Source organism: Hoplias malabaricus, chromosome 1 (assembly GCF_029633855.1).
Source record: "Hoplias malabaricus isolate fHopMal1 chromosome 1, fHopMal1.hap1, whole genome shotgun sequence".
Taxonomy (NCBI): domain Eukaryota; kingdom Metazoa; phylum Chordata; class Actinopteri; order Characiformes; family Erythrinidae; genus Hoplias; species Hoplias malabaricus.
In genome coordinates this window covers 64,234,716-64,247,062 of record NC_089800.1, presented here as the reverse complement: position 1 = coordinate 64,247,062, position 12,347 = coordinate 64,234,716, and the positions used below count along the sequence as shown (strand labels likewise).

Sequence of the window (12,347 nt, the reverse complement as noted above, 5' to 3'; positions counted from 1 at the left end):
AACCTCAAAAACCCTCAAAGTAGAATAAAGGAAATTTTTTATGAAGCAGTTGTGAGGAAATTTTGTTCAGTTTTTCAAAAAGTGAATTCACTGAGAAAGGAAGACCAAATGAAATAAGCGAAATGTGTCAAATTAAAGTGCAGTAGTTAGCCGTGTCTTCTGCTCGTCCTCTCCGTCTCTCTCTCTCTGGACCCGGGTTCTGATTGATATTTGGGACCCGGTGAAAAGCTCATTTGCAGGTAATGTTTTCCTCCTCCATTTACGTCCCACAGCAGTGGTAATGACGGAGAGGCAAGGGCGCGGCCGATCAAGGTGACTGCACTTGCCTCCCTCCCTCTCTCCCTCTCTCTTTCACTGGTGCCGTCTCCCCACAGATGGCCCACTTTTTCCGAGTGGGACAAGCTCTTCTTTAACCGTTCCACAGCTCAGAGACCAACAGCAGCTCAACATTAATAACACAAAGTACAACACAGAGGCGACTGGGGATAAATAAATAAAATGAATAAAAGAGCTCTCTTTAGAAAAGGAGCAAACATGTCTCTCAATGAAACTGGTTTCACTTTAGAATACAGAGTAAAAAAGGAAAATAAATAAAAACTATTATAAAGTGGCCAATTATGGACAAAGTGAATTTGGAACATTGTTTATGATTTTTACATAAGAAGAATTGCACTAGATGATGTGATTAAAAAAATCATATTGTTTTTCACTGAGGTTTAATATGTTAATACAGACAAGAAAATACTATCAGAAATGCACATGCATTTACTTTTTCCACTGACCTCCACTTAAACATTGTGTGTCTAAGCCACCAGAAATGGGATGAAGCGTGTTCACTAAAGCGCCAATGTGCACAGAAGCAATAGCTTGGACCCAGGAGGCAGAGTCCGTAGCCACTCCGACTGAGATGGTGCTGCAGCCAGAGCCTGTCGACTCTGTTGTAAGTAATTAAAACAAGCCACCCATATGGCCCACCTATCTAAGAGTTTGCCCAATCTTTGGGATATCACCTGTTTGGTCCCCGGTGAAGCCTCTGAGGACAGGAGTCAGAAGAGAGCACAACTGGCATCGCTCCCTATATGGGTCCTCATTAAACAGCATGGTGCCAGCCAGTGTGGGCATCTGTCAGTTAGTGTGACAGACATGGGCAGTCGGTGCTCTCCTCTGGTGTGTGAGGCTGCCGGTGACGCTGGCTGCACTGACAACTGTGCAAAAAAAAAAAAAAAAGAGCGTACCAAAGAGATGTACCTAAGTAATCACATGCTTGTCCTCACCCTCCCAGTGTTGGTGGCACTGTGTGTGATAGGGGGAGTTGTCTGAAGCAAATTTTAAGGGAAAAATATATAATACAGGATGAATATTAAAGTACTGTCCTATATAAATACAAAAGTTTTTTTCAAAAAATTTAATCTATAGTTTGATAAGAGGAGGATGGATCCCCTTTGCGAGTCTTGGTTCCTTCCTCCAGCCTCGAGGGAGTTTCTCCTTGCCACTGTCGCCTTCGGGTTGCTCGCATTGGTCTTCGATTTAAATGTTCTGTTCTGATACTAACTATGAGAAGCTGCTTTGTGGCAATGTCAGTTGTAAAAGGCGCTATATAAATAAATTGGATTTGAAATTTAAGTTTGAAAAGTCTAGGATATTTTTGGTATAATTATAAAAATACATGATATTCACTTGTTAACAGAAACAGGTGTCATATAAACCTTCCCTATAAACTCGAGAGTATATCAGCACAGGTAATAATTCTACAGAAAGTGAACATATATTTTTCTGAAGATTGTGCTGTTTTAATAAAGCTCTGAAATTTCTCATTTTATGATTCCAGCCCTGATTTCCCCCTCCATCGAATGGTTGATTTTTTTTAACTGTGTCTAAGACAAAATGAGGAGAAAAGACAAGGGGGGATTCAGCTCCATCCACCTCCTGATAAATAAACAATGCACAGATCTGACCTTTGGGTTAACAGGTTTTTATGCTTGCTCCACTCAGCACTCTAACTGATTCAATTACCACAAAGGTTCGGGAGCTTCCATGAATACAGAAAAAGACCCCCATAAGCAACCCACCACCCCCAAGCCCAAACAGGAACCATCCTTGCCCCACTCCATCCCACGCTGCTACGAATATATATATATATATATATATATATATATATATATATATATATATATATATATATATATATATATATAATGTGAATAGAAAGAAGTCTGTGTAACTGTGCATGTGGCAAATCCAATGTGGCTCTCTGGAGAAATTCCTTAATTGTTAATAATTTTGCCACATGAGACAATCAAGTCACCTTGAACATGAAGCCCCCCCTGCCGACACTTCTTTAGACCTGGCGCAATTCTGTTTCAGCTTCTCTTTCAGCTCCCCATCCCTCCCCACCCAGGTCTACGGAGGCAAAGTGTTATTTAAGCTTTACTGGTCTGTGTTAAATTCTGCAATTTGAAGGGCTGTTAAGTTTTTCAATTGAAATTTCATTTAAGATGCAGGTGCTTTTGATTTTATTGACGCTTTACTGCTCTCGGGGCAATAACGACAGAGTGGGGGGTGCAGGGGGGCGTCTCCGACAGCTGCAATCTCGGGACGTTTGGGGTACTTAGTGGCGGCCTTTTTCCCCAGGACACGCCATAAATCGCTACGGCAAGAAACAGAAACAGAAGAAAAAACAAGAGCGAAAGAGAGAGGGAGCCACCAAGCCTTAAATCACATTTATAAGGATTTGGTTAGCATAATAATAACACAATCAAGTGACAAGGCAAGAAGGAGAAGGGAACGAGTGAAAGAGGGCTGAGTGAAAAAAGAGAGAGAGAGAGCGAGCGCGGGGGAGAGAGGGAATGTGGAGGTCTTTGGGACAAATGGATCGTTCTGAAGGTTAGTGCAGTTGATGGAGGAATAACAGGATGGAAATGTTGAGCATTTCGATGCTGTGGTGCATTCTAATAACTTCACCTTCGGAAGATCTGAGGATAACAGTGACGTTGAATAGTCCTACAAATATGTCTGAAATTGTCTAAACCTTACAATACTTTAAAAAGCTATTGTCACTGGAAAAAGTTACTTTACAGGACAAGTGACAATCAAAACACAAATGTATTTTCAGTGTAGGTTTATGTAAAAAATGTAATCTTGTAGCTATTGCTATTGGTTTGTTCATCCTGAAATCACAATTTAGTCTCCTAAAAAGGCAGGAAGCTTTGATAAGGACAGTGAGTGGACACAGTAAACACCAAAGACCTGATGTTTCCTTTAGTTGATAAGTCTTCTGTGTAATTTTGATAAATGTATGCTACGTTCTTCAGACAGAGACAGAGAGTGAGAGCTAGAAAGAAGCAGAGATAGACAGACATGTTAAGAGAGAGAGAGAGAGGCAGACAGACAGAAACAGGTTGAGAGATAGAGAGAGAGAGAGAGAGAGAGAGAGAGAGAGAGAGAGAGAGAGAGAGAGAGAGAGAGGAATGAAAAGGAAAGCCTACATGGTAAAGTTTATGTTCACAGGACCAGCTGTCAAGTCTAAGGAGCAAAAATTCATGGATGGAATTACATTAAAAAGATGGTTATAAAAATTTAATGGAATGATAAAGTCAGAGGCAAGAAAGAGCCGTCTGAATACTTAAAACCTTCATACATCTTCACTAGGAGACTTTCAGCCCGAGGGTAATTCACCACAAATACAAAGAGATCTAAAATAATTGCACAGTAAACATGGTCTAAACTGGACTGATTTCTTCCCCCCTGAGCATTAAAATGTAGATATCTTTATAGTACAGATCAAATTCCTACTAAAGCCTGTTATGCAGTACAAAAATTCTGGACGTTTATAATTGACCTAAGGAAACTTGAGCTTATAAACTTGCTTTCTCCAAAATCTAGCTTTTGATTAGTAATTTGAACAGGTAAAGACAAAATGAAAATGTGATCATTCAGGAACGAGCCACAAAGTCAAGTCACATGCCCATCGAAGCTGCACTAAACTAGATGCAAGGATTATTTACTAATTATTTACAATACTAAACTGGCCCGGACAAGACCAGAATAGAGTAACCTGGACTGAACTACAAAGAAATAGTGGACCAAAAAGAAACAGAATGGACCAAAATGGAATGAAAAATGATCAAAAATCTGATATGGAACGGAGTGGACTGGACCAATAGGAAAATGAACAGAACAAACAACAGCACCAAAGCATAATGAACAGAATGGAAAAATTCAAACTGGACAAGAACAGTAGAGAGAAGAGAAGAGAAGAGAAGAGAAGAGAAGAGAAGAGAAGAGAAGAGAAAAAAGAAAAGAAGACCTGGCCAGACCAGAACAGAACCCTCTCTGGGGGTATTTCTAAATTAGAGATGAGAAAGTGATGGCTGACGAAGGTGGGGGACCCCATCAAAGAGAGGAGGAAAGAAAGAGCTAAAGAAAATATGACACTCGTTCCTCTTCTCGTATTTCACCTTGCTTGTCCTTTCCCCTCCCTCCATCGCAGGCGGACACATTATTTTGAAGAATCTCCTCGATTCTTTCCCACAGTTAATTTAGTGCAGGTTTTCTGGCTCCTATTTCATGTTGATGGCCTGGATGATGGTAAAGAGGTAGGTGTTTATTGGTGGAAGCAGGGAACCACTAAAAACTAGGTGCTTTCTCCCTGATCTGGCCGTCTGGGTTCTCTTTGAGGAAACAAAGAGATTCAGGGCTTTAACAATAACAATAACCCCTCTCCTTCCAGGTAAAGTGCATCTGTTCTCAAAGTCACAGACCCTCAGTGACGGCGATGATGATGATGGTAGGATAAATATGAATACGAGGGAGGTACGATTGGTCATGTGCAGTTTATGCTTATAGATAGGTGTGTAGTATGTATCACATGGCTTGAAAGTGGGCTTTCACATTCTTAATTATCATTTCGTGCAGGAGTTGTAAGGAAGTGGTACAGAAGGGTTCATATTTCAAAAATATTTATATATTCTTATTACAAATCAACACATTTAAAGTGACAAAAATTATGTATTACAATCTTCTATTTAAGTTCTATTTAAATCTTTATTAACAGGCTATATGTATTAATAGATAGATAGATAGATAGAGAGAGAGAGAGAGAGGGGGGGGACAACAGAGATCAGAGTGACAGAGAAGAGAGTTGAGAAAGAAAGAGAGGTGTGTTGGGGGGGTTTGGGGTGGGGGTGGTGTTGGGAGTGTAACTCTGCATGTTAATGAAGAGGTGATGGTCCATAATACAGCACATTTTGAGTGTATGCAAATAGTGGCTCCTTAATTAGAATGTATGTGATAATAGACTGAAGTATAATTAATTTATAACTTAGCAAAGAGTGTCTGTTATGAACTCTAATATGATTCTATTACAGTAATCAGTCCACAATGACACCAGCTAGGTCATCGAGCAGATATACACCTCTCTCACTCACACACACACACACACACACACCACCTGCTCATCTGCGACTTGCTGAGTTAGGCTCTTACACACACACACACACACACACACACACACACACAAAATCATGTATATGTAAATACTCCACACTGCATGTATACACTAAAGTTCTGAAATGAAGGGTTCTGTGAAGACTTCATACAAGATAATGGCATTTCGCTGTGAGCATTTGATTGCATTCAGCCAGGTCAAATTCTAATGTTGGATGAAAATATTGCAGAATTGAAATGCTAGTTGAGCCCTAGTATGTGTTTGGGTGTGTGTAAAACTTACGGTCTTGTGCAGTGTAAAGAGAAATCCAGTTGCTGCTGCTCTCTCCATAACGGTTAGACACCAGTAATCTGAATTGATACTCTGTATATGGCTCCAAATCCTCCACCAGCTGACTGAACCCTGTTGTCACATTATCCACAAGCCTGTAGAACACACACACACACACACACACACACACACACACACAGAAAAGAAAAAAAAGAGAGAGAGAAAAAAATACCTTTACACACAGTGTATTCCAAAAAACATGGGTTAAACCTTTTGACTTCCAATCCAAAAATGGGGAACAATGCTGTTTAATGCTGTTTTCCACTTGAAAACTGCTCTGATTAAATTAGGAATGAGTGTATTGCCTTGAATCATCAATCTGTTTGCTCACAATATGAATAGAAGCCATGAAATTGTACATAAGATGACATTTTCTTTGTTTTCCCACAAAAACAACTCTATCAGAGTAGGTCTCATTAAAACGCAGTGTGACTCCCTGTGATTGCGATGCAAGCGTTTGTGAGCGGCACCAATTTTCACGATCAAATTTACCACAGGACTATAATAAATAAATCAGCCGAACAATGAAATACATTTGAGCGGAATCTGCAGGAAATGAGGCTGATATATAATACATGCACCTAGTCATTTATTTATTACAACAGAATGAGAATTCCCTCGTTTCTGATTAAATAGCAATCTGTTGTCAGGGGGCATGTAATGCATACATAACAGAAGAGAAAGTAAGTCCCTTTTTTGTCTGATTTTATTTTTCAATTTTCACTATCATCTGAAAAACTGCTGTCTCCCTCTCGCTCTCACTCTCATACTTTAACCCCTAGGAGTCAAGCTGTTATGCAGCCTATTCTAGTTACATTTACATAATCACTTAATTGCAGATGCATAAATACAGTCACACAATGAATCACATTTACAATAAATTTACACTGATGGGCCAAAACATTAAGACCACCTGCCTAACATGCTGTTTAGGTGACACATGTCAAACTGACTTGACTTTTTCTAGACCTTCTTCTCACAATGCACCTGGTTTATCGTGTCCCTGGGTAAACGCTGTCCATGTGATGGAACAGGAAAAAGGCTCCTCAAAGGAGCACCCCCTTCTATCACTGTAAGTCTGGTCCGGAGGGGTGTGTGTGTGTGTGTGTGTGTGTGTGTGTGTGTGTGTGTGTGTGTGCGTACAGACAGGGATCCAAATGTGTCTATCATGAGCACCTTGACAATCAATAATATTGGACCAAATTATTTAGGGGCCGCCATATAGTTTTATTTACAGATAATAATTATAAATTCTCTTGGTGATGACACATTGCATCATGGGGATTATTATCTTAAACCAGAGATCCTTAACCTTTGTAACCTAAAGGCCAGTCTTTCAGGGGGGCAAAGTGCAGCTGAAAAATAAAATACAATGAAAAAATTATTTGCTATATAATTGATGTATTATATGCCACATTTGAATTTGAAAATTGAGAATAAGCAAATGTCTGCCTCCTAAAATGGCATTTAAGTGGAAGGGGAAATGATCAATAAGGAAGATAACATCAGCTTTGACTAGTGACACATTTAACACTAGAAGCGCTGAGAGCTGGGTATTTATTTCACTGCTGTGACTGACTGTACTCTGAGCGCCATGTTGGTTTTGGGGGTTCTCTGTGCTTCGGAGAGTCTATATGCTTTTAGTGTTTAGGTGAAAATGAAAACTCAAATATGCAGCTGGTAAATAAGCTAATTTTGCAGTACTTCCGGTGGTAAAACAGCAGTGGTCTGTTAGGTTTTTGCCTCTCTCCTGGGTTTATTTTTCTATCTTTAGAGTCCAGTCCAGTAATGTACGTTTGTGTTTTTATTCCCGTTGTTATAATCATATGAAAAGATCCACTGTATCTTTTTTTTCATAGTATATCTCCATAAATCAGTGTGAACGGTGAGTCATTTTGGACAACCTGAGGACAACTCGTTCCACTTGTGTGTCTATACTATGTTTTATGGTAGAACGTTTGTGAGGTGCTGGTGTAAGGCGCTGATATTTATTCTCCAAAAAAAGGTTGGTTCGAGTGCACCTTAAGATGCTGTCATATCTGGTGGCCAATTTTTGTTTTCCTGTTATTTTTTTTCCTCTATGTAAATAACGTTAGCACTTTTATATTGAAGATATATGGTACAGTATCCAGACCACATTGTTGCTGTATTTAAAGGGGCCAGTCAAATGAAAACAGTGGGCCGTATATGGCCTGTGGGCGTTATTTTGAGTTTAAGTAAAGAGTTAGATTTAATACAATTTCTCACAGTTGACATCAGGTCCAGACAATTAGTTATATAAACAAAGATATATAACACCTTCAGTGGACTATCAGAATAAAATGCACCTCAGACCATCCTGTTCTCTTACTGTGTAATATTTTCCAGTGGTCTTAATGTTTTGTTTTATGGGTGTTGGATATGGACGACTCATTGGGTTTTTTTTGGGGGCTTATTCTTTTTTATCTTGTTTTGGCTCATGGGAGTATACTCACTGTATTATGTCATTCATGAAAGGTTTTTTCATCTGGAGCCTGTATCGGAGGGGTCCGGGAGCGTTGGGCCGAGCTGGACTCATCCAGGACACTTGCAGAGAGGTGGGGGTGGCAGCAGCCAGCCTTGGGGGCGAGAGACCATCTGGAGCTTAAGGTGGAAACAGAAAGAAAGAGACAGATAAAGTAGATTAGAGACAGGCCAAATGTAAGGAAGCAGTGGCTGGTGTATAGATGTGTTCAATTGTGCACACACGCAAATTATATTTGTCCACTGATGGAGTAGTTCCATCATAATCATCCCCAAATATATTAGACAGAACTCATCACTCCAGAATATCAGATCTTGTGGAATGCAATCAAATTAATTAATACCCTTCTGAAGGTATAAAACACTTCTTTTACAAAACTGAAAATGTTTTAAGCCCATTTCAGTAGAACAGCTTTGTGATGGGCCTTTATGACTACGGTGATACATAATGCAACATGCAGTAATGCTTTCAAAGTGTATTGTCATAGAGACTGTTGAAGATGTTAAAATAAATGCTGTGGCTATGACTGAAAGAAAAACAGATTGATTCCAGTGATTCTGGGGCACTTGGAGACAACTCTAGGCAAAAATCATGTGTTTTTTGAGGGGCAATTCAGCCAGCATCTGTTTCGATAATCTGCCACTCGAGCCCTGGGAGCGAGGTCCTTCTCTTTAAGTGAAGGCTCATTCCCAATCAACATTGCTCTCATGCAGTCACAAGCACTCAATAACTGTTGATTACTTAAGTCATTTTGTGCATGCTGAAACCCAGTTGCCTCTGCGGAATACCAAGTACAGGCAAAAAGGAAAAAAGCAGCTGCCGAAAAACAAACCAGGGGAGTAGCGAGGGGTGAAAGTTACAAAGACGAAGGATATTCCCACTGCTCCCGTCCCCCAAAGCCTTGTACCATGACTGGAACGAGATCAGCTCATATTCGGAGAGATTAGGAGAGGGGTTAAAGATGTTAATGTGCTGATTGATGAGCCAGGCGCCTGCCAATGGATGTCAGTAAACACAAGGCTTCTCTGACGGATGTTCAAAAGCTCCCGGTGCCCATCCTTCATTGAGTCTGACAGGAGGACAGAGCCTTAAAGAACAGAGAAGACTGCGCTGCTAACACAAAGACCACTTCTCTAAATGTGTTTGCACTCAGCCACAAGAGCAGCCCAGATTTTGACTGCTTTAAAGTGCACCCATTGCATGCCCATCCCCAAACTGTATTTCCCAATCCAAAGAGATAAAACAAAATGGGAATCCCTGCAGCATTCACAGCCTCAGAGCACTGGGCTGTGGAGCAGTGGAACTATGTTCTCTTGAGTGATGGAGCTCTATCTAGAATATTTGAGTTGATATGTGATAAAAGATTATCTTGATCCAGAAACACAAACATCTCTGACAGATGTCCAAAAGCTAGCAAACAGCATTTAACTTTAAAAACACAGGGAGTGATGAAGATTTCTGATTAGACAATTAAATGACTTATTGGTTGTCAACATGCATAGAGAGGAAAATTTACTAAAAAATAAAAAGAGATCCACTATCGGGGGTTTCTTTTAAGCCACTATTTAGTAACAGCTTTCTTACAAACAGACAGAAATATATTCAGTAGGTAGCCATCACTCTTACATAAACCTGCAAGGGTTGCTCCAAGACACATAGAATATATGATACCTCTACATTAAAACCCCAAATCTTATCTCAAAAAGGCAGACATTTTGGACAGCTCCAGACTCTATGAGCATGATCTACATTTCTTGCCTCACTTCCTCCAAAAGGGAAAGTGAAATCTGTAACCCAATCATTCATTATCTGTAACCGCTTATCCAGTTCAGGGTTGTGATAAAGTCAGACCTGAATTTAGGCTTGGGAGTTACAAAAAAAAAAAAATACCTGAAGAGGTGTGTTTTATCAAGATCATTATTTATCAATTAGCATCATTTTTGAAAAGTACCATTGTCCGTATGAAATGTGAATCATAAGCTGGTCAGCTCAGTACTTTAATTTCTCTGTAAACCTGGAATCTTTTGATCACCTCAAGCCATACTCTGAATGAAAGACCAACCCAATGAGTCTGTATTTGCAGTAGTTCCTTAATCTTATCAAAACTGCCTCAATCTGACTGTACTGGTATGTTCATTAAAGAAAATTCTGTCTTTTCATTTAGCCTCATAGATTGGATTACACCCAAGTTCAAGTGGTCTTAACTGGGCAGCTACATAATAATCCTTTAAGCACGAGAGAGACATGCCTCCCCTCTCTCTCATGCGGCATTTATTCTAAGCCTCTTTTTATTCCAAACAAACCTGTATGAGGAAATTCAATGGGCAAAACTGTGCATAAATATAATAATTTGAGGAGAACATTCATCTTAACACATTCTGATATGTGTATTGAGGGGAAGCAAAGCCTCGATACTCAAAAGATCTTTCCATATCCTTACATATATATATATAGTTTTATTTTTTATTAAACTGTTTAAATTTATGTCCAGCAATTATATCTATTTACCAACTCTTGAGAGGGACTATAGTTGAATGTTAAAGCTTGTATTGTATGGATATTGAGTACATATCCTGAGAAACTCCCATATACTTTTAAAGTATTCAGTAATGAGGGAACCCTAGATCCTGGGTTTCAGATTAACTGTTAGTTCTGTTATATTATATTGGAGTAACCTCTGAAGGTTTTAATCGGGTGATTGTAGAGGGAGGTAAAGAGTAAGAGAGAGAGTGAGAGTGAGAGAGAGAGAGAGAGAGAGAGAGAGAGAGAGAATAATTCTATTTCTGCTGCAGTAACAGTGATAGAATGACAGACAATGTATGTATTTCAATATCATTTAGTCTACATTACATACAGATGTGTTTAATAGGCTTTATTCAACTTCTGTAGCTTATTAAAAAAATCTGCTCACTGTAGCTCTGCTATAAGGTTAACCTAGTTATTCCACATTCCTGTGTGTTAAAGGCCTTTTTTTTCTTGCACATTGAGGGGGTCAACCTCATTGCTCACGTCAGCAGTGGCTGAAAACCAATTTTGCTGCCAAGCTGCAATTTTCATAATGCACCGGACTGCGGGAAACAGGAGGATGAGGCTTCACTGGACGAACACTGGCATTTAAACCCATTTCACACTTTCAGTCCATCTGCCTTTGCCACTACACACCATCCAGGAATAACACTACGGACCGTGGCCAAGCGTCCATAAACTTAATGATGATGATGAGCATATGGATGAGTCTGGACTACGATCCACTGCTGAGAAGAGGAAAAAACAGATTCATAGCACTAGCCTACAGACACAGACACACACACACACACACACACACACACACACACACAAACACACACACACACACACACACACACACACACATACCATTTTCAGTCAAAAGAGCCTTTAAATTCAAAGTACTCACTTTTTTTAGTATCAGGAGAACAAGCACAGTTTGTAATTCAGTGTCTCCACCCTTTGCTCCCATTTTTAAACTGGGCTACCCTCAATTCTGTGTCATTTCCATTCCATTTCAACATTATAATTACTTACATAATTTACACAAACATGTCTAATTGTTAAAAAGTAACCAAACACATAAAATGCATTAATGTCAAAATATTATGATTTCTTTCTCAAAAAAGAAAGCATACAAGACAAGGAAACTGAAGTAGAGAGAGAGAGAGAGAGAGTGAGAGAGAGAGAGAGAGAGAGAGAGAGAAAGAGAAAGACATTAAAATAGGGAGAGAGTGAGGGAAGAGACAAAGAAGTGGTCAGAGCAAGACAGAAAGCAAGAGAAAGACACAAAGAAAGTAATAGACAGAAATGAAGAGAACTGTACAGAAGAGGCAGATAGATGGATACAGAGAGAGGAACAGAGAGAAACAGACAGAACGAGAGTGCAAGTGCTGAACAAAGACAACCAGTTGACAAAAGAGTTAATTCCTTACAGACTTATTTCATCAAACAGTCGTCATGGAGTTTCCTTTGTCTCGCCTTGCTGCGTCCTCAGGTATATCAGAAGTGTCACTAATCATTTTAAACTATGCACTTTTATGTTTCCATGGATCTCTCAGC

The 12,347-nt window shown here is 39.6% G+C and overlaps 1 protein-coding gene across 1 annotated transcript in view; it reads right to left on the bottom strand.

The window, feature by feature from the left end:
• ush2a (Usher syndrome 2A (autosomal recessive, mild)) overlaps positions 1–12,347 on the bottom strand; it is a 248,165-nt gene that overhangs the window by 101,188 nt on the left and 134,630 nt on the right. The window contains exons 41-42 of the mRNA XM_066670600.1: positions 8,251–8,398; positions 5,729–5,871 (exon numbers count right to left, since the gene is read on the bottom strand). Coding sequence (XP_066526697.1) covers positions 5,729–5,871; positions 8,251–8,398 — 291 coding nt within the window. The remainder of the gene's footprint in view (positions 1–5,728; positions 5,872–8,250; positions 8,399–12,347) is intronic.